This window comes from Buceros rhinoceros, unplaced genomic scaffold, assembly GCF_000710305.1.
Source record: "Buceros rhinoceros silvestris isolate BGI_N320 unplaced genomic scaffold, ASM71030v1 scaffold42201, whole genome shotgun sequence".
Taxonomy (NCBI): domain Eukaryota; kingdom Metazoa; phylum Chordata; class Aves; order Bucerotiformes; family Bucerotidae; genus Buceros; species Buceros rhinoceros.
Window position 1 is genome coordinate 319 of NW_010396722.1, and position 10,403 is coordinate 10,721.

At 47.4% G+C, this 10,403-nt stretch overlaps 1 protein-coding gene across 1 annotated transcript; it reads left to right on the forward strand.

Moving 5' to 3' along the window:
- The first annotated feature begins 131 nt into the window (after positions 1-131).
- Positions 132-9,916, forward strand: YDJC (YdjC homolog (bacterial)). The gene is made up of 4 exons (XM_010145973.1): positions 132-306; positions 7,865-8,024; positions 8,692-8,791; positions 9,735-9,916. Exons 1-4 carry the CDS (start codon positions 149-151, stop codon positions 9,914-9,916), a joined length of 600 nt encoding a protein of 199 aa, XP_010144275.1. The 5' UTR covers positions 132-148.
- The last annotated feature ends 487 nt before the right edge of the window (positions 9,917-10,403 follow it).

Below are 10,403 nucleotides of genomic sequence, written 5' to 3' on the forward strand. Positions count from 1 at the left end.
AAGGTGGAGCAGGAGGAGTTAGTCAGGGGCTGAGTCACGATTAAGTTCTCTCCGTTGAGCCTGTCTTTTCCTGTTTGCCTGCATCTGCAGACTGATGACTGTTCCGATTTTCCCTCCTTTCCTTTTTTGCTAGGGATGACCTCCAAGGATGCTTCAGGTGAAGCTAATAGTAACTGGAGATGACTTCGGCTACTGTCCTCGGAGAAACCAAGGCATCGTGGACTGTTTCCTGGCTGGTGCCATATCTAATGTGTCCCTTCTAGTCAACGGAAGTGCTGCAGCAGATGCAGCCGCGCTGGCAAGGAGGTAAGCTACTTTCTCTAGCTCCTTTGTGAACGGCTCCACAGGCTACCCACAGAAAGGCAAGCCTGTAAAGTTTAGTATGCTGTAGCCCCAGTATACACACTGCATCACAGCCCGGGCTGGTATAAGAAAACGGGATTCCAGGCATGTTTACTAATGCTCTTCATAGTAAAACCAGTGACCTGACAATCATACTCATAACGGCTTTCTCTAGTATTAGCCACTGCACCTTTTTACCCTTGGGGTAGAAAGTCACTTACGCAATTTGAATAGTAGAGTTTGGGTTTGTTGGACTTTATTTTCCTACACGTCTAAAAGATGCACCATTAGAATGAAAGTCCATGCTATATAGCCAGAACAAGCTGCTAGCCCTAAAGCTATTAGAGCGTAAAAGCACAAATTTTTAAAACTCATTTAGATGAACACAGGGTCAGCCAGGTTCATTGCAGAATCAGGGAAAGGTGTGATTCTGTGAGGGCTAAGTTATATATCTGGGCAGTAGAAAACTTGGATTTTTCACCCCAGAAACCTTTTAAAAAAGTACCTCAATATTTCTATTAATTCTAGGCTTGATAAATCCATTTGTAGAAACTGCATACATAAAGAGAGGAATAATGCCTTGTACCTACCGCCTTTACTCCTTCACCGACTCTTCAGAGGTTGCTGGCGCAGTTGTCTCTGTAGGCAATCAAATGCTATGTGTCATTCCAGCAGACCAGCCCAATAGATCCTTTAATAGGAAGTATTACTTTTATTTAGAAGGTAAAACCCGGCTAATGCTTCAGCTCCAGTGTGGGCAGGCATTTGAAAGCAGGAGTATGTCCTGAAAGAGAGAGCAGCAGGGGTGACAAACAATTTAGGAAAGCAGAAAAAGAAAGGATCTGTACTGGTAATAGAATTAGGACCTTATGCTTCAAAACAGCTGCTGCAGGGGGCAGTTTCATGAGAGTCATGCTGTCCTTGTCCTTCTTGAGCACCTCTCCCTGATTTGGCTGTGATTTTAGGGGTACTTGGAGCTTCTTTGGTGTTGGAAAGTGCAGGAAAGCCAGGCTGTGGTGGTAGTGGCAAACTCGCCTTCTGTTAAAAAGTTTAGAGGTTACACACAAACAGTAAGACAGGAACAGCCTCTGGGATAAGGGGAGAGGCAGAAGGACACACCACCATTGAAATGTCTAAAATCCTGTTAGTAAATGAAACAAATTACATACAAACCTTGGAGATAAAGCTAGCATTTCTTTCAGACATAGGGGCACTGTGAACCCCTTTAAGCTCCAGTGCTCTGGTGAGGTCAGCTATTTTAGCCATGGTCTTTAACGGGCTTTTAAATATAGACTCCACCTGGTCTCATTTCCATAGCCAGGAAGTGGGTCATGTCATCAGAGGTTTAAAAAGCATCTTTGAATCCAGGTCACAACACTGTGCTGACAGCTGGTACGGGTGTGAAAAGCCAGGTTGGAGGGCAGGTGACAGCAGAAGCTGCAACCTGCTGCTACAACTTCATTCTTTTGGAGGGTGGTTTTGAATTTTAAATGGAATGGATTTAAATCTATTTCTGAGAATATAAGCAAGGTGACTTTGGGAACATCTACCAGCACTGAAGATCAACAGCCCAGGTGCTGCAGTTCCTCATTGGTGTAGCTCTGCAGCTGCGTTCAGCCCATGCATAGGGGAAGCGTTAGCAGGTTTGGGGAAGAGGGTGGGTCATGTTCTAATGTGCCCCATTGCTAATCCCTGCAGGTCTTCAGCTCTCTCACCTCACCTGGTTTTCTGTTAATTGGACACAGGTAAAACTAATTAGTAACAAGACAAGTCCTGTGCAGGATAGTCCTTTTTAAGCACCTCATGCTGCCCTGCAGTGCTGGGACTCAGCGTCCTTCAGAAAGGAACGTGGTTCCTCTGGAATTTAGTTCTTCCCTTCATTTTCACAATAGTTCTGTAGGCTCCTGGGTGTACCGTCTGTTGCCCTGTGTGTGAAATAAGCCTCTGCAGAAATGTGATGATAATCAGTAGATCTTGGTACCAGCTCTAACCCAAACTCATCGCAAAACAGCAGAACCAAGCAGTAAATAATACACCTTCCATAACATCTAGGTTCTGGAGGTCGGGCTTTTCACATTCTCTGTCACAGCTGGGCTGAAGAAGGGACCCACTCACTTTAGGCAAAAGAGGAGTTTCAGCAGAAGCCTGGTTCTTCACCAAATGACAAACCTATTGAGAAGCAACTGCTAGAGCAGTACATAACCAGAACAGCAGGTGGAAGAACAGACTTCCACTGTGGGGATTTTTTCGTAAACTAAAAACTTTTCTCTTTATTGAGGCACAGACTGACTGCAACTTCCTGGTTATCCATATTATATAGTCTCAAGTTTCTATTTATCAAGACCCACCAAAGTCAGCCAGTCTTCCTGGTGATTGTTGTGGGGGCTTGTGCTGGTTTGAGCAGATATCACAACATCTGGGTACATTTAAGAGAAGAATCTAACAAAACCACATTTAATTGCTGTCTGTGTTTTCATTTACTTTCCCATCAACACTGATTGCAAAATGAGCGTGTAAATTGTGACTTAATTCTGACCCTCCCAGTCAACAGCGGACTAATCGAGAAGTCTCTCATGCTTTCTCATCACTCCTTTATCTGACTGTTAATCACACAGCAAACAGTTCCACTGCTGAACTGTGTTTGCATTAGGGGTGGGGCCCAAGCTGAGGCCTTAAACTAGAATCCCAGATCGTATTAACTTTACTGGCAACAGCACTTTTTGCTGCTGTGATGTCACAGACACAGGAGCTTCAGCTGATACAAAAATGTAATTAAAAAGAAAGTCATGTCCCTAAGCTATGTTACAGTACCAGTTCTTAACACTGCAGAGGTTTTGGAGTGTTTCTTCCAGCAGAAACAAGTCCTTAGCAGTAATGGAGCAAGACAAGAGGCTGTTTGATGAAAGACAGTTAGATCTTACAGTTTGCTGAAGGATGAAAGTGGAGGAAAAATAAAAGTATGCAATGGCCAACATGGAGAAACTATAAGGTGTACTTTTCCGCACAGAGCACAACCTTCCTTTGTCTGGTTTCAGACGGTTGTTTACTGACGCAGGATGTCTAGATACAGGTATTTACATGAGGCTCTTAATTATGTCAAAACCTGATGAACCAGTAATTTCCTGGATACGGATACAAACAGGGTATCGAAGGTGGGATCTGTTTAGCCATCAAGGCAAAGGGTAAGTGCCAGGCTTCTGCCAGCATGCAGCCTTCAGCGAGACGACTGCGCTGTGCCAATCACCTAATTCCCACAGCCATTGCAACTGCTCCCAGGAATGCAGGAACTGCACAGGCCCATGCTGTGGTCAGGCAGGATCCAGGGCACTGTTACACATCCACCAAGCTCAGAAATGTGCAAAGCTGGTGGGTACTTTGAAGAGCGACTCAGTATAGTAGCAGTCTCCAGGGGCCCTTTACTGCTAAGGACATGAATGAACAGGGATTGCAGCTGCGCAAAAGCCCATTGCCTCAGCAGAGACATTTGTTCAGAGCTGTCCTGTGGCAAAACAGGCAACTGTTTGAAAAGGAAGCGGTTTAGCTGATTTTATTTCCTGTCTCTGTTTGATAACTGGGCTGGGCCTGCTGACTCAGAAATCTTTCCAGACCGAATTCCTTGTTGCGCCTTGTCGCATTTGTTGTAAGGCTCTCTCTCTCCTCTCCACCCCTTCCCTCCAGGCGATGCTGGAGAACCACTGAGCCAGGCTGGCTTTAAGAGCCAGCTTTCTCTCAGCGGGAACGGCTCACTAGCTGCAGAAGCTACTGGCCTGAACCTTTTACTGACAAGCTCACGAAGAGCCCAGTCTAATGCTCCTTATGCTGTAGGAGCACACACTTGAAGGCACTGCCTTTATCAGGAGTGACATGAACCCTCATGCTAAATCCTGCTTCACATCTGTGCATTCTCCAGGGCAGGGGGACAGACCTGCAAACACCTAGACATGGGCCTCTCCAAACAGATCGTGGAAGGTTCATTGCTGCCTAAAACAAAAGCCAAAATGAGTTCAGAGACACGAAGCAGATTTTCAGCATAATTTTGTTTTGGCAATGGCAGCTGTTACTGCAGTGCTTTCATTGCAGAAACTAAACTGTTGTTGAAGCTCAATGCCAGTCCTTTTATTTTGAATCTTGGGTGGAGCAATTAGCAGTTAGACTTGACTGGCAATGACCAGCAGGGCTCACCCTGTCCCACCTATAGAGGACTTAGGCAGAGGAGTGGGTATGAGGCCAAACCCACAACAGCTGAGCAATGTTCCTAGTGTGGCATCACATGTTATAAAGCCACCTGAGCTGCTGGTCTCTGCTTCAGTGTTTCAGCTGATAAAATAGCAGATACTTTACACAGTCTTTGAAAAGATGTGGGCAACTATGGGGCATGTTAGTACAGCAGAAACAATCATCTGCCCTCTGGAAAAGGGGCCCTTCCAGGATAGTCCCATAACTTGACTTTTCTCCCCACCTTTTTTACCAGACAACATGCCTTGACACTGCTGTTTGGTTGCAGAAGCTACGTTTTTGGTGGTGAGAGACACTCAGGAACAAGAGTTAGTCCAGCGTGTGTAGCAGTCAGTGGGGGAAAAAAGCCTGTTGGTTCAGTCCAACAGGTCAGGACAGAGCATGATAGAAGCCCTATCTCCCAAGGTACAGCCCAGCAATTACTGTAGTGCTTTAAGTTTTCCTCATGTTTTCATCTGCTCTTAGGACTTCAGATAATCATGCAGTGTGAGGACTGTTAGGAAAGAACACTGGGCAGTAGGACATTTGGTGCTGGACAGGAGCGCCGCCCGGCTCATTGCATCCAGAGGAAACACCCATATTTAGCTAAAGGGAAATGCTAGCTAGCAGCAGAACACTGCTGTGCCTGCTGTTCGGACCTCCTTCCCACACCGGTACAGCCTTCCTAGCACGCTGCTCCTGTGCATCTCCCACAGATGAATACTTCTGAAGAAGTTTCTCATGTGGTGCATTTTGAGTTTTGGTTTCAGCCCTGCATACCAGAGCCATGAACCGCCAGTAGTTCCTCTTTAGATGCCTCAGCATGGACAGTCTGTCAAACCAGCCACGACTAACTCCAAGAGAAAACTATTAAGATATTCAGCTGGTGTTAGCCAAAGCTTTGAACCACGCTCTAGTGTTACAGAGTCTCCCCTTACAGTGAGAACAAGGCCAGCTCTCTCTGCACTTCCACATTCTGCGCATTCCCCAGCTCGGGGGCTGGTTTCAGCTCAGGCACAGGAGCGGCTCTAATGTTACACAGTGCAGTGCTTGGCTCCTCGGTGTCCCACACCTGTTGGAGGGGCTTGCCTTTTCCTGGAAACAGTTTCCCTCATAGCATTTGAGGCATTGAGCAATGGGAGGTAGTTCATTCGATGCTCCTGGGAGACAACAGTGAGAGGCTCAGCTGTTCATTTCTTGCCCTCCCACAACACATGAGAAGGAGAGTGCTCAACAAAAAAATGTCTTCCATCTGCTGATTCATGGTTACACATGAATCCTTTTTCTTGCAGACAGCAGTGGCTGTGGTGCAAATAACATTTATCAGCTGATGCAGTCAGAGCTTCCCAGATATATGATAAAGAATCTGGGGTGGACTTTAAAAAAAATCACCAAAGCAAAACCACAGGCTCACCCTCTGCCTTTGAGCTCACATAGGGTACACAGCAGGTCACAGTAGGGAGGGCAAGCCCTCCTGCCACGACACCCCTTCTGTACTGTAGCTGTCTCCTGCCTTGCCACCAGCTGCCTGCTTAAGGGCCCCCACTCCCAATGACAGCATCTTCCAATTCTTGTATTAGCCAGGAGTTAGTATGCATGTCATGAATGAAAACCAGATACATTTATCATCAATTATGCAGTCAGGTCCTGCTGCACAGAAATCACCAACTTGGAAAAGCCAGAGGGGATCTTTCTCTCCACAAGCTGTTTTGCTCCATTAAACAAACACTCAAACTCCCTAATCACAGGTCTGGGAAGTCGTGGACTCCATCTGATTCACAGAGCTGTCCATACTGCCCGACTCAGAACATTTACGTCTTTCAGAAGGAGCAGCCTCTAGCCATAGATGACACTGTCCACTTGGAGCACAGGACATGGAGAAGCCCGGAAAAGACCTTCAGTCCTGCAAGGGCCAAAGCCTTAGGACCCAAAGGAGCTAAATGACTCTTACTTGGTCCAATCCATCCACAATCCTTCTCTGTCCGGTAACTGATGCTTCAGTAGACAGCCTCAGGGCTGTAGAGAGAAAGGGAAGATGTGGGTTTTGCACACCTTGCCTGAACAGAGACTGCTTTTGTTTTCCTCCTTGTGGTGCAAGGGCTGTAACAGGGACAGACCACGTCCAGTTCTAGCATCTCCATGCAGAAGTTACAGGAAGGATTTAAAGCATCACAGACTTGTTGCCTTGGAATTAACTCTGCACCATGACTCAGACTGGGCAGCACAGAAGGAACACTACAGTTCTGGGCAAGCCAGAGATCAGGAGTTGTATTGGAAAAAGTTCCAAAGCATCATTTTGGCCACTGATTCTGAGGATTTCCAGAAGTGCTAGTGAAACTCAGCACAAATCTAAGCACTTGCAGTCCTATTTTTATTGTAGGGGAATCCACAGCACAGACAAAGAAGGGGAGACCAGCACTTGGCAAAGCCCTGTGGCTGAGAGGAGCTCTGCAGATACACTGGCTCCATAGTATGTTTTGTTTATTTTTTAATGTTGCAGAGTGCAACTAGTTAATAAAATGTACCCTTCTGATTCCTTAGCAAGGCTCCGCTTCCACTGCCAGCCTCCCTGCAGTAATCCTTCACCTATGCCAGAGAGATGCTGCTTTGTACAGCTTAGCCTTGTCATGCAGTGAGTGATCATCTGCACCAGTAGAGAGAAACCTGGCCACCATGGGCTAGTTCAGCTGCAGCCTTTAGGACCAGAAAGCCCCTAAACTCAGACAGTATTTACACCTGTAGCCTATGTTGCGGCCATAACAGCTGCCTTGGGCGCTGTTTATATATGACTGGATTCTATTTAAGGGCAGCTTTAGAAGTGTCAAGTAAAGCTGAAATGTCTCATAAACGCAGCATCTTTAATGGGATGAACAACTCAAGGGAATACCTAGTAAAGGCTAATGAAGTGCTTCAGAAAAGGGCTGCAAGGTCCGGATTTTTCTGTTAGTCGCTAGTGCCTGCAGGACCGTTACAGCATTTAGTGCAGTTACAGCATTTTAATGCAGCTGTGGCATTTAGCCTGAGATACCTTGTGGCTGCTCTCTCCACAAGTCAGGGTGGGAACAGAGGAACGGAGTCTCACAGGCTGGCCCTTGGCAGACTGCACCGAGCTGACACCTGGTGATAGTCTGCTCTGGTTAGTGTCGTTCTGCTTTCCGTCCTAGATGAGCGGGGATACGAAGATGTACTCCAGTGAGTACAGACCACTTTTCAGAGTGTTCTAGATCTTTCACCCAAATCTCCCCCTTCGGCCACATAAAGGGAGGTAGAGGTGCACAGCTTAACAGATACTTCATTCCTGTTGCAGATACGACATCCCAATAGGCCTGCATGCCAACCTCTCTGAGGGCTCTCCTGTATGTGAGGTGCTCAAGACAAATTCTTCTCTGCTCAGCCAAGATGGATTCTTCCATGGGAAAATGGGATTCAGAACTGCTCTGTCAAAAGGTGTCCTGAATATGGCAGAGGTAGGAGAAAGCCAGACACAACCACGCTACTCGCCTTCCTGATACAGATCAGCCTGCGCTTATCCCAGCCCAAAACAGCTGAAGATCTTTCCCAGGTCCAGCTGTGAGTACGCTTAGAGATACCCGCCTGGGCAGTGGGACCTGGCTTTCTGGGTCCTGGGCCTAACTCTGCCAAAGTTTCTGCAGCTTCCGAGACCTCCGTCCTCCCTGCAGTCCTCCCTGCTTCGGCGCCTAGAGATCAGTAAAGGCAAAATGCCAGAGAAGTGCTAAGTAGGCAGTAGGCTTTTCACCGCCTTGTGAGAGGCTTTTATTCTGCACAGAGATGGCTGGTTCTGCCCCATGCCCAAAGACGGATGTGTTCAGCCGATCAAAACTGCCTATGGCACGTGAGCACCCTTTCCCCCATTCATCTTAAAGGAAAATGGGTACTTAAATATCCTGTGTTGTAGAAAATCCCAGTATCGGCACCATCCACGTAACTGGTACCACCCCCAGTGGAGATTCTGGGCAGCCCAGCAGCACTACCTGTCAGTTTGTTCATCACAACACTTTATGCCTCCCAGGGCCAGGTCCCAAGACTTGGCCAGCGAGGTCTACAGCAGCCCCTTGCGTTCTCCTGACCTCAGTCCGCTGACAGGTTTTGCTGTTACCCTTCTCTGCTGTGCAGGTGAAACAGGAGCTAAAGGCCCAGGTGGAGCAGTTCCGTGTGCTGACAGGTCACCTACCTCCTCACATGGACGGGCACCAGCACATCCATGTCCTCCCAGGTAAGAAACGAGTCCTCTTCTTCCCAGCACCAAGCAGGTGAGAGAGTTGGAGAGTGAGCTCAGAGGGCAATCCCCTTGCCATGGCTCCCTGTGCAGGCAATAAACGTCACTGTAAGACACTTGCTCTGCTACTGCAGTTTGCATGTTCCCACCTGGGCCCCGGGGAGATCATCCTGTCCTGTCCCAGACTGGCTGCTCTGAGACCTGGGTCTTCCCATAGCAGTGCAAGGGGCTTTAATAGCACAAATGGCCCAGGTTACACCTTCTCCTCCAAGGACGGATAATTCACCTCAGCATCCTAATTCCACGCTCTCACTCACATTAAAGGAGGCAGACCAGGGCCAGCAGCAGACTGGCCAGTTTAAACCCCAACATCTGAATTTGCAGAAGCTCTTTCAGGTGCTACAGGAACTCCATCCTGTCAGTCGTTTTCACACTCATCTCTCTCTGCAGCTCTCAGCGTGCTTTACAGAGATGAGCCTCTGTCTTTTGTCCCTAAGTAAAGTCATTGTAGTACAGAGATGGAAACTGAGAAAAAAATTTCCAGCTTTCCCCTCTTCAGCACTCACCTGCCTCTGGATGACGTTGCTCCTGGCAATTTACTCTCCCAACAAATGTGCCTGTGCAGGGATTGATGAAGAACTTGTTCCTGACAGTGCGGTCACCCCTGGTGCACGCTGGACCAGAGTCACTAACTTAGAGGGGGTTGCTGGACTAAATACACAGTGCTGAAGCACTACAGCAGATGTTGAGGGAGTTGTTGTGTTTCCAGTATAAAAGGAGACTCCCACCCAGACGAAGAAAGCCATTTCAGCATGAGATAAACCAAATGTGATTATATCTTCTTAAACATGGAAAGACATCTCTGTGCTAACAGCTTGCAGGAGACACGGTGAGCTGGTTATCTGATCCCTGACTACGGCATCTCTCCTTGTACTTACAGAGGTCAGGCATGTGTTCGCAGAGGTGTTAGAGGAATACGGGATTAGGTACACCCGAGTCCCCATAGAGCCAGGCCTCCATAACTGCGATTGGATTCCACCATCCCTGATGGACTTTTATCTGGGAGTAGAAGAAGATTCTTTCAACACAGTGGATGTGTTTACAAGGCATGGGATAAGGTAAGACAGGCATTACTCATCTTTTTTGTAGAAAAACTTTAAGATCTTACCAGTTCCCAGTAGCATCGTCCCAGAATGGAACACCACCTTTCTCTTCCAGCTGGAGGCTTACAGGAAGGTTCAGGCATTCGGGCTCAGTAAGAGATCTTGTTTTCAGCACTTCTCACCTGAGAGCGATTGTTCTTTTCAGGGTGTTTCTCAGCCCTTCTAGTGAAGCTGCCTTAGCTTGGCACCTGGGACAGCAGGAGGCTGAGGTGCTGCACCAACACTGGAATGTTCAAAGTGCAGTCTCAGGAAAATTTGCGATACCTTTTCATCTTCTTGCAATAGTGGAGAAAAGGTTTCGAGTAACAGGAAAGAGACTAATTAGAAACAAGTGTTTGTTGTTAAGAAGAGGCAAGAAGCTCGGACAGTTTGCAGTGCCACACCAGGTGATCACTGCTCTAAGCAAACAGTCTTGTTGCTGCCCTGCATCTGAGGCCAAACCCCAA

Coding starts and splice junctions, on each gene's coding strand:
- YDJC (XM_010145973.1), top strand. CDS start 149: ATGCTTCAGGTGAAGCTAATAGTAACTGGAGATGACTTCGGCTACTGT. Junction 307..7,864: donor GCAGCCGCGCTGGCAAGGAG/GTAAGCTACTTT, acceptor TTCCTGTTGCAG/ATACGACATCCCAATAGGCC. Junction 8,025..8,691: donor GTGTCCTGAATATGGCAGAG/GTAGGAGAAAGC, acceptor TCTGCTGTGCAG/GTGAAACAGGAGCTAAAGGC.